The 12,011-nt window shown below is 45.8% G+C and overlaps 1 protein-coding gene across 1 annotated transcript in view; it reads right to left on the bottom strand.

Annotated features, from left to right (window-relative positions):
- Nucleotides 1–12,011, bottom strand: part of NQO2 (N-ribosyldihydronicotinamide:quinone dehydrogenase 2) — a 116,876-nt gene that overhangs the window by 91,949 nt on the left and 12,916 nt on the right. The window contains exons 2-3 of the mRNA XM_063925207.1: nucleotides 10,827–10,957; nucleotides 2,638–2,751 (exon numbers count right to left, since the gene is read on the bottom strand). Of these exons, the coding sequence (XP_063781277.1) occupies nucleotides 2,638–2,751; nucleotides 10,827–10,957 (245 nt within the window). The remainder of the gene's footprint in view (nucleotides 1–2,637; nucleotides 2,752–10,826; nucleotides 10,958–12,011) is intronic.

Below are 12,011 nucleotides of genomic sequence, written 5' to 3'. Positions count from 1 at the left end.
TGTCAGTGAAGACAGGAGCACACAGCTGATCAGGAGAGTGCTACAACGTGGCACTCCCTGATTGGCTGAAGAAACCCACTTAGCCAGAAGGCAAAGTGGGTTTCTGGCATTCGGGGCAAGGTGACCCATGTGCAAACATGGGTCACCTTTCAGTTCGTGGTCGTGACAGCGTTTTTTTTATTTTATTCAAGTACGTGGATTAACCCTGGATTTGCCGAGGAGCCTGGACCACTGGATCTCGTGAGTATAATTTTTTCAACAGGTACCCCTTGGATTCTACTGGAGAAGAGGACCGACCTGCGTGGGTTACATAAGGTAAGTATGTATGTGTGTGTGTATGTATTTAATAAAATTATACTTTCACGGTGTGTGTGTCTTGTGTTTTTTTGGGTATTTTTTTAGTAATAGTACTACAGGTACCAGCGGGCCAGTTTTTCCGCCGCATGCTGGTACTTGTGGTTCTCCAAGTACCAGCATGCGGGGGAGGCTTGCTGGGACTTGTAGTACTGCTACTAAAAACAATATCTTTTATTTTACAACAAAGGCTATCAGCCCTCCCATCCGCAGCCCATTGGATGGGGGGGGACAGCCTCGGGCTTCACCCCTGGCCCTTGGGTGGCTGGGGGGGGGGGGACCCCTTGATTGAGGGGGTCCCCACTCCCCCAGGGTACCCCGGCCAGGGGTGACTAGTTGGATTTTTGATGCCACGGCCGCAGGGCACTATATAAAAGTGACCCCCGGCTGTGGCATTATCTGTCCAGCTAGTGGAGCCCGGTGCTGGTTTTAAAAATACGGGGGACCCCTACTCTTTTTGTCCCCCGTATTTTTGGGACCAGGACCAGGCGCAGAGCCCGATGCTGGTTGCTTAAATATGGGGGAACCCCTGTCATTTTTTTGCACATATTTCTGCAACCAGGATCGTCTCAAAGAGCCCGAGGCTGGTTATGCTTAGGAGGGGGGACCCCACGCATTTTTTTTTTAAAAATTACATTGTTTACTTTAAAAAAAAAAAAAAAAAAACCCCAGCACGGATCACACAAATCCGGCCGAGATTGATTGTAAAAAAAAACGGCAGTGTTTTGCTAATCACTGCCGTTAAATTAGGTAAAAAAACACGAATGACATCGACATCGGAAGCAAAGAAAAACACGAATACGACAGCTTAGTAAATTAGTCGTAATCCATTCAAAAAGTTGCAGTTTTACACTGTCGATGTCATTCGTGATTGAACTTTGACCTTTTTTCGGAAATTACGAATCTTAGTAAATAAACCCCACTGTGTTAGGTATACTTATTTGGAGAAGTTGTTAAGTCAGCTGGGGAGGGCTTACTATGTATCACAAATAACATTGTCAAATACCTGTGACCAAAAGATGCCAAAGGATTTTCAGCAACAATTTTTGTTATTTGAGTTCATTAATGTAATTTGATAAGCAGTCACAACAGGCAAGTGTCCCCATCACATTGGGACATACTGTACACCACTACAAATGGTTAATGTGTTATATGTGGAGGAAGAGAATCCACTACCATTCTACTATAGGCACTTTTGCTCTAGTAATGTCTACTGACCTAGTGTGTGTGAACCAACCTTCCTTGTGCCAGTGTTTGCTGACTACTGTACACTGTCTGGCTCCTGCCATCTTTCCTGTAGAGATTCCAGGTCCTTCTCCATTCTGTTAACTAACTTGTCTTACTTATTGCTCTATATGGAATTTGCCTAGATATTGCAAAGTTCCTGTATGTATAACTTACCTAGGACCCCATCTAACAATGAGACATACAACCTTTTGCGCTCGCTTAACTTACCACTGTTTGCCACTGTACTGCTTACACTATCTATAGATGGTAATAGCAATATGATCCCCATTGCTGGCAATGGGGACCCAACAGCAGCCTTTTATGCTTCAGCGAAGCCTTCCAGGCTTTGTCGGGTCTCCGCCGGGTGAAAGTTTAATGCACAGACTGGCCGCTGTGAATGCGTATGACACAGCAGCCTGTTACTAGTAGCGATAGGCTGCCAGTACCAGAGCGGAGGAATCCACTGAGGAGGGGAATGTTACTGGACCTCACTAGAGCGGTATGCAATGCTACATACCAATATCATAATCATTAGTATTACTGTAATACTAAACAAAATATGCTACTGGTAGTAAGTACCGTTGTTAAATCAGACCCCTAGTTCTCATTCCTTGTTGTTATTAGGTGAGTTTGCTACTGCATCAGCATTCTATGATTTAGCATTGGTGCTCTTGTTTATCAGTGTTGCTGTTATGGTTATTCTTGTGATTACTCTCCAAGAGTTCCGTACATGCAGTGCCTCATACCTTGTTAGGGATTTTGTCTTCTGCTTATATAAGCTGGGGTTAGGTAATTTAACTCAGGTAGATATGTCTTAGATCAATTAAACTTTGGTTAGGCAGAGAATGATGTGTGATGTACCAATATGGTTAAAACATGTCATATGTTTTATAGTACTTGGCATAAAAACCTTAAATTTTGCACTCTTAAATTGCGTGTGCCATCTTTTGCCACATGCACAGTACAAGTCACGCAGGATGTGCTCCTCACAGGTTGAAGTCTGCATCAGCCAATAAGTCTTTCTCCCATATGATATATTCTGGTTGTCCAACACACCTTAAATAATCCAGTATCGTAACAGCCTGATGAATCAAAGGCAAACCCTTGTACAAAGACCCGATCTATCCATCCCTTCATGATAGCAGGGAAACTGAACCAATATAACGGAAACTGAAAGCAAATAACACAAGCAAGATACACATTTATCATTTTTCAGCAATAAATAGGCGCAAACAAAAATATTATTATTCAGTGCACACCAATGGTATGGTCTAAACAATGAGCCTGGTGCAGAGGCACAGTCAGCAATAATATGTTAATGTCAGCCTTCCCTCTGTAAACCAGCATGCGATGTAGAGTAAAAGCGCTGAGACGCCTATTTTTAATTTCCGTAGCCAGTGCAAATGTGTCACTGGTTCTAAACACTCCACTATCATTTACACCATCAAACTTGCAACACCCTATGGCAGGCCTGGCCAACCTGTGGCTCTCCAGCTTTTGTGAAACTACACATCCCAGCATGCCTTGACACAGTTGTAGCATTCCCTAGTAGCAAAACTGTGGCAGAGCATCCTGGGACTTGTAGTTTCACAACAGCTGGAGAGCCACAGGTTGGCCAGGCCTCCCCTATGGGCTGCTTAGAGGTTTATTCTCAAATCCATCTAAACACAATCTCTGTGGCTGCGGAGCTGCATCTGGGAACACATCTGCATTCACTGACATGCCCATGACATTCCATAAACCGCCCATGAGATGGCATTTTTTGCAAACACCTTAGGCCACCTCCCAATCACCTCCCAGGTATACCCATGGCTGTTCCCCGCAAGTTCTACTGCAAGCAAATGTGTACAGTCCGGGGGATGCATGCACCATAGGCATTTATGGACTTTTTGCACATGCGCAGTTACTCAGCTGCACAAACATCTGCATTGCGTCCACCTCTGCATCAGGCCCAATATATCTATCATTAACGGGTAGCCAAAGCACTATGATTGGTAGAGCTCTGATGTTATGCTCATGTTTATATACTATGTTGTGTATTTCTTTAAATGTTATACTATTATTCAGGGTTCAATACTGATAAACATATTTTCTCATACGTCCTAGAGGATCCTGGGGACGACATCAAGACCATGGGGTATAGACAGGATCCGCAGGAGGCATGGGCACTCTAAAGACTTTTCATTGGGTGTGAACTGGCCCCTCCCTCTATGCCCCTCCTCCAGACCTCAGTTTTAGAAATGTGTCCAGGCAGACTGGATGCACTCTGAGGAGCTCTACTGAGTTTCTCTGAAAAGACTTATGTTAGGTTTTTTATTTTCAGGGAGATCTGCTGGCATCAGACTCCCTGCTTCGTGGGACTGAGGGGGCAGAAGCAGAACCAACTTCCTCAGCGTTTCATGGCTCTGCTTCTGGCTGACAGGACACCATTAGCTCCTGAAGGGTACTGAACGCTAGCCGTGTCTAGATGCTCACTCCCACAGCATGCTGTCACCCTCCTCACAGTGCCAGAAATCAGAAGACAGGTGATTATGAGAAGAATGATCTTCAGTCAAGTAAGTGACGGCTGAGGTGCGGCGCGGCTGGCGGGAGCGCAGTGCGCCATTGCTGCCCACACACATAGGCACTACAGGGTGCAGGGCGCGGGGGGGCACCCTAGGCAGCAAGGAAAATAGCTCAAACTGGCTAAAAGGGGGCATAAGTTGCCGCTGGCACAGCCCTACCCCCGCCAGTATAAATATTACAGTGTTTGTATGAGTGTAATGACGCACCATTGTGGGGGCGGAGCTTCTTCCTCAGGCAGCCAGCACACTACTCTTCCTCAGGCTGCAGAGAACACGCTGGTCCTCTCCTCCACTTCTGACAAGTACAGGGTGCTATAAAGAGGGGGGGGGGGGCACAAAGCGATTGTGGTGCATTTGATAGTGTATATTACTATTTAAAAGCGCTTTTGGGCTGTGGACATACTGTGTTCACAGGCAATACTGGCGCTGGGTTTGTGAACTGTCTGCTCCTATCCTGTGTCCCTCTGACAGATTTTACTGTGGGTCTGTCCCCAAAATAAGTCCCAGTGTGTCTGTGAGTGTGGTGTACACGTGTGAGGCATGTCTGAGGCAGGGAGTTCCTCCCCGGAGGAAGCCATTTTAGGGACACAGAGTTGTAATGTGGTGGCGCTACCGGCACACCAAGAGCCTGCATGGGTGAAAGAGCTACGTGACAGCATGCATCTGATTAACCGTAGATTGGATAAGTCTGAATCTAAGGCTGCATGCTGGAGAAAATCTGTGGAAGATGTGATTTTTCAGGATGCTGTTATTCCTTATGCGGGCAGCCCCTCTGGGTCACATAAGAGACCGTTTGCAAATGTTATAAACACTGATACCGACACGGATTCTGATTCTTGTGTCGACAATAGTGAATCCAGAGAGATAGATCATAAATTGGCAAAAAGTATACAATATATGATTGTGGCTATAAGGGACGTGTTGGAGGTTACAGAAAGCACTCCTGTACCTCAGGAGAAAGCTTATTTATGTAAGGAAAAGAAATCCAAAGTCACGTTCCCTCCTTCACACGAACTAAATGCTCTGTTTGAAGGGATGTGGGTGAATCCTGATAAAAAAATTCGTATTCCCAAAAGGATTCACATAGCTTATCCTTTCCCGGTTGAAGACAGGAAAAAATGGGAGTCACCCCCTGTGTTAGACAGTGCACTTTCCAGGATGACAAAGAAGGTAATTCTCCCTACTCCTGGCATGGCTTCTCTTAAAGAGCCGGCAGACCGCAAAATGGAAATTACATTGAAATCCATTTATGTTACCAATGGTACACTGCTCAGACCCACTATTGCCTGCGCATGGGTGAGTCGCGCTATTGAAAAATGGTCAGAAAGCGTGTCATCAGAAATTGACACGATTGATAAAGATGAGATACTCCTTAAGTTAGGGAATATCAAGGACGCTGCCGCCTACATGCTGGAAGCAATGAAGGATATTGGACTCTTGAGTTCACAAGCCGCTACCATGGCAGTATCGGCTAGGCGGGCGTTATGGATTCGCCAGTGGAACGCGGATGCAGATTCCAAAAGAAACATGGAGGCTCTCCCATATAAAGATGAGGCCTTATTTGGCGATGGCCTGGATGCGTTAGTCTTGGTGGCTACCGCAGGTAAGTCAACATTTTTGCCCTCTGCGCCTGCACCGGCAAAAAAGACCTATCACCCGCAAATGCAGTCCTTTTGGCCCAATAAATACAAAAAGACGAGAGGTTCCCCCTTCTTTGCAGGAAGGGGAAGGGGAAAGAAGCCCACACCGGCGCCAGGTTCCCAAGAGCAAAAGTCTACCCCTAATTCTGCCAAATCCCCAGCATGACGCTGGAACTCCCTTGCGAGAGGCCGCTCGGGTGGGGGCACGTCTCAAACTCTTCAGCCAGGATTCGATTCTGTCTGGCCTGGACCCCTGGGTGTTGCAAATAGTATCCCAGGGATGCAAACTAGAGTTTCAAGATGTTCCCCCATGCAGATTTTTCAAATCGACCTTGCCAGCTTCTCCGCCAGAGAGAGAAGCAGTAACAGCGGCAATCCAAAAAATTATGTCAAGACCAGGTCATAGTCCTGGTACCGTTGTCACAACAAGGGCGGGGTTTTTATTCAAGCCTTTTTGTTGTTCCGAAGCCGGACGGCCCGGTCAGACCGATCCTAAATCTAAAAAATCTGAATATCTTCCTGAAAAGGTTCAAGTTCAAGATGAAATCACTTCGGGTGGTGATTGCCAGTCTGGAGGAGGGGGACTACTTGGAGTCGGTGGACATAAAGGATGCTTACCTGCATATTCCCATTAATCCTCCTCACCAGGCTTATCTGAGATCGCGATTCAGGATTGCCATTACCAATTCCAGACGTTACCTTTCGGTCTCTCCACGGTGCCGAGGGTATTCACCAAGGTGATGGCGGAGATGATGGTCCTCCTTCGTCAGAAAGGAGTCAATATAATCCCTTATCTGGACAACCTCCTGATAAAGGCGAGATCCAGGGAGCAGTTATTACAAAACATATCCCTCTCCCTGTCAATACTCCAACAACACGGGTGGATCATAAATTACCCAAAGTCACAGTTGGAACCGACGACAAGGTTGTCTTTCCTCGGGATGATTCTGGACACAGAAGTTCAGAGAGTATTTCTTCCACTGGAAAAGGCTCTGGAAATCCAGAAAATGGTAAAACAGATATTGAAACCATCAAGTGTGTCGATCCATCAGTGCATTCGGTTGTTGGGGAAGATGGTGGCGGCCTACGAGGCCATACAGTTTGGCAGGTTCCATGCCAGAGTATTTCAGTGGACCTGTTGGACAAATGGTCGGGGTCACACCTACACATGCACAGAAAGATAATCCTGTCGTCAAAAACCAGGATTTCGCTCCTGTGGTGGTTGCACAGCTCTCACCTGCTAGAGGGGCGCAGGTTCGGCATTCAGGACTGGGTCCTAGTAACCACGGATGCAAGTCTCCGAGGCTGGGGAGCAGTCTCTCAGGGAGAAAACTTTCAGGGACGTTGGTCACATCAGGAAGCCTGCCTTCACATAAACGTGCTGGAGCTAAGAGCCATTTACAACGGCCTTCAACAAGCGGTACAGCTTCTTCAAGACCGTCCCGTGCAGATCCAGGCAGACAATGTAACAGCAGTCGCATACATAAACAGGCAGGGCGGAACGAAAAGCAGAGCGGCAATGGCAGAGGCGACAAAAATCCTCCGCTGGGCAGAAAAACATTTACAAGCTCTGTCGGCAATATTCATTCCGGGAGTAAACAACTGGGAAGCAGACTTCCTCAGCTGACACGATCTCCATCCAGGAGAGTGGGGCCTCCACCAAGAAGTCTTCGCAGAGGTGACAAGTCTTTGGGGAGTTCCTCAAATAGACATGATGGCGTCTCATCTCAACAAGAAGCTTCAGAGATACTGTTCCAGGTCAAGAGACCCTCAAGCAGTAGCAGTGGATGCACTGGTGACCCAGTGGGTGTTTCCGTCAGTGTATGTTTTCCCTCCACTTCCACTGATCCCAAAAGTACTCAGGATCATAAGAAAGACAATGGTTCGAGCAATCTTCATTGCCCCAGACTGGCCAAGAAGGGCTTGGTACCCAGATCTTCAGCAGTTACTCATAGGAGATCCTCGGCCTCTTCCTCCTCGGGAGGACCTGCTGCAGCAGGGGCCGTGTGTGTACCAAGACTTACCGCGGCTACGTTTGACGGCATGGCTGTTGAGCGCCGTATCCTAGCCAGGAAGGATATTCCTAAGGAGGTCATCCCCACCCTTATTCAGGCCAGAAAGGGAGTAACGTCAAAACATTACCACCGTATTTGGAGAAAATATGTGTCTTGGTGTGAATCCAAGAAAGCTCCTATGAAAGAGTTTCACTTAGGACGTTTTCTCCATTTTTTGCAGGATGGTGTGGAGACGGGCCTACGATTGGGATCAATCAAGGTCCAAATTTCGGCCTTGTCAGTGTTCTTCCAAAAACAATTGGCCTCTCTTCCAGAGGTTCAGACCTTCGTGAAAGAGGTTCTGCACATCCAGCCTCCATTCGTGCCTCCAGTGGCACCATGGGACCTTAACGTGGTATTGCAGTTCCTTCAATCGGATTGGTTTGAGCCTCTACAAAAGATAGAGTTGAAGTTTCTCACTTGGAAAGTGGTGATGCTTTTGGCATTGGCATCTGCAAGGTGGGTGTCTGAATTGGTGGCCTTGTCTCACAAGAGCCCTTACCTGATTTTCCATGAAGATAGGGCAGAGTTGCGGACTCGCCAACATTTTCTTCCAAAGGTGGTTTCTGCTTTTCACATAAACAAGCCTATTGTGGTGCCAGTAGTTACTGACACATTCACTGATTCAAAGTCTCTAGATGTGGTTAGAGCTTTGAAAATCTATGTTGCTAGAACAGCTCGTATACGGAAAACAGAGGCTCTGTTTGTCCTGTATGATCACAACAAGATTGGCTGTCCTGCTTCCAAGCAGACTATTGCACGTTGGATTAGAAATACGATTCAGCAAGCTCATACTACGGCTGGATTGCCGTTACCGACGTCGGTAAAGGCCCACTCCACTAGGAAGGTGGGCTCATCCTGGGCGGCTGCCCGGGGGGTCTCGGCATTACAAGTTTGCCGAGCAGCTACTTGGTCAGGGTCAAACACATTATCTAAGTTCTACAAGTTTGACACCTAGGCCGATGAGGACCTAAAGTTTGGTCAATAAGTGCTGCAGGGTCATCCGCACTCTCCCGCCCGTACTGGAGCTTTGGTATAGACCCCATGGTCTTGATGTCGTCCCCAGCATCCTCTAGGACGTATGAGAAAATAGGATTTTGATAACCTACCGGTAAATCCTTTTCTCCTAGTCTGTAGAGGATGCTGGGCGCCCGTCCCAGTGCGTACTTTACCTGCAGTTTAGTTATTACAGTTACACAAGTTGTGTTATCTTGGTTTCAGCACGTTGCTGCAATTAGTTCATGCCTGTTGGCGTGTGTTATGTTGAATGCCATGTGTGCGGCATGGTTGAGGGTGTGAGTTGGTAGATATCTCACCACTAGTTAAGTAATTCCTTTCCTCGAAATGTCAGTCTCCCTGGGCACAGTTCCTACAACTGAGGTCTGGAGGAGGGGCATAGAGGGAGGGGCCAGTTCACACCCAATGAAAAGTCTTTAGAGTGCCCATGTCTCCTGCAGATCCCGTCTATACCCCATGGTCTTGATGTCGTCCCCAGCATCCTCTACGGACTAGGAGAAAAGGATTTACCGGTAGGTTATCAAAATCCTAGTTTTATAATGACAAACTTTGTCTTCGCTATAACATATTATATAGAAAAACTAATAAAAATCTATAAGTTTGTAGTGATCAAGAGCTAAATACTCTTCTCATTAACAGAGAAAAAGAATGTGTGTAATGTGAGGCACACAGATGATGATCATGATAATGTTAAAAAATAAACTTTATTCATTTATTATTTCAAATATAGTGCTTGATATGCTTTTATGTTATTTTGTTATTGTAAGTGTTTTACATTAAAGGTATTTTACAGTTTAGAGGGTAATACGCCAGATGCACTTTTCTCTCCTTTCTCCCCATGTTAATGATGACACCTTCACATTTGAAAATGTGGGAGAAGATCTGATGACTTTAGTGTGTCTGTGGGCGTCTCTGTACACAAGACAGTGGCCGAGGCATTAGCATATTTTTGCAAATCTCCCGAAATAGTGAAATAGCGGAGCACGTGCAACTGTCAGCACTTCTGAATCAGTATCCCTAATTGTACGGAGTCTAGCTAGACTGAGCCATTTGGCATTTCCTCACTGTCTTAAGAAAATACCAAATAATTCAGTGCAGCCCGACTCTATGTAGCTTGTGTGATGCAAATGTCTTCTGCACATCTAGAGCACATCTCTGAGGTCATCACACAAAAAATGTCTGTCAGGGGTGCACATGTGATATTTGGATGTTTTTTTTATATCATTGTACAGGAACTCTTCCTTTCCCGTACACCAAGTGATTAAGCCAACAGTTATGATGTACTTTCTAGTATATATTAGAGATGTGCACGGGTTTTGGTTTTAATTAGAGATGAGCGGGTCTGGATTTACTCGGTTCTTTACGCCAGAATTATCGCTATTTCTTATTTTTTGGATTTTTCTTATTGGTTAACCAAAACACGTGACGTCCAATAGCCAATAAGGAGATTCGGGTAAATCCGATTAAATCAGAGTAAAACCGAACCCGCTCATCTCTAGTTTTAATTCATAATTGCGTTTTGGTTTTGGTAAAATCACCCTCAAATGTTTTGGTTTAGATTCAGATATCTGTACGGTTTGAAATCAATAAAAATCAATAATCCTAATCATTGATAAAAATCGATGCAAAATCATATAATTTTTTTTAAATCCAAAACCCAAATTCCGAACCGCAGGAAGATTCAAACCAGGACTTGGTTCGGATATCCTTGGGATATCCAGACCCGGGTTTGGTTCGGTTCAGATCAACAATATTCGGGTGAATTCAGATTTCTGGAGAGCCAACCCGCACATCTCTAGTATATATGTTTCTGAACACCTTGTTTAAAAGTGAGATATTGAATGTCTCTACTTATGTCTCATAGTGAGATTCATTAGTGATATAAAAATTATATTAATATACTCAAAGTGATCATTCAAAATAATAATCAGAGTAATAATTCTGAGATGTTAATAGTGAAATCACTCTACCTGAAAGATGACTAGATCAGCTTCTTGAACTTTTTTCTGTTCCTTAAGAATGTCCTCACATAAACAACCTTTCTTAAAAGCTTCCATTGTTTCTATTCCATAACTGAAGTGCTGTGGATTACAGAGGTCTCCTATCATGCAAAAAAGGGTAACATTTTTACACATATCTGTATTACAAAACAAGTATAAAATGTTAACTGCAGTCCGGGAATCAAATAAATATGAACTAGTTTTTTCTCATGTGTATCCACTACACAGTTTTTCTATTCTCAAACAGTAGCGACTTTCATAATTTAACAATCCTCTAGACAGGCCTAGTGGGCAACTCAAACTATAGTACCCTGACAAAACCCTAAAGAAGAGGTTTGCTGAACTTATTCATATTTTCAGATTCTAGCCCTTTCTACATATTCCTTTTATATGTAGACATTACAGTTCCTTTACATATGGACTCAATCAGGGCTGTCATCAGGGGGGGACTGCCGGGTATTCCGGCTCCTGACATAGAAGGGGGCCCACACCAGGCCAGACAGTGAAAGCAGAGCTGCATGAGTAAGAGATGGATGTGGTGGTGGTGGTGGTGGGGGGGTAGATTGGCGCATGTCGGGAACAGTATTGAGTTGGGTCCTGGAACAGCACTTAGATTCAGTAGGGAGGAGGGGGTTGGAGCATGCTGGGAACAGCACTGAGAGTCGAAGGGGGGGGGGCTAGGTTGGTGCGGGAACAGCACTGAGATACCTGGGGGGTTGTATGGCATGTGCTGGAAACAGCACTGACATTCAGCAAGTGGTGGGGCTTGTTTAAAAAAGGAACGGATGCAAAAGTTGAGTTTCTTTGGTCTGAGTCTGGGGAGGCAGCTGGATTGGCACATGATGGGGGGCTGCCTGGAGGGGCACATGAGGGAGGGCTAACTGGAGTGACATATGAATGGGGGGCTGGCTGGAGTGACACATGAGAGGGGGCTGGCTGGAGTGACACATGAGAGGGGGGCTGGCTCAAGTGACTCATGGGGGGCTGGTTGGAGGGACACATTAGTGGGGGCTGGCTGGAGTGACACATGGGACTGGTTACAGTGACACGCTAGAGGGGGGCTGGCTGGAGCGACACATGGGACTGGCTGGAGTGACACATGAGAGGGAGGCTGGCTAGAGGGATACATTAGGGGGTGGCTGGCTGCAGCGATAC

The sequence above is a fragment of the Pseudophryne corroboree genome, chromosome 5 (genome assembly GCF_028390025.1).
Source record: "Pseudophryne corroboree isolate aPseCor3 chromosome 5, aPseCor3.hap2, whole genome shotgun sequence".
Lineage (NCBI taxonomy): Eukaryota > Metazoa > Chordata > Amphibia > Anura > Myobatrachidae > Pseudophryne > Pseudophryne corroboree.
Note: the sequence above shows the minus strand (reverse complement) of the source record. Positions and strands in the feature narration are given on the sequence as shown.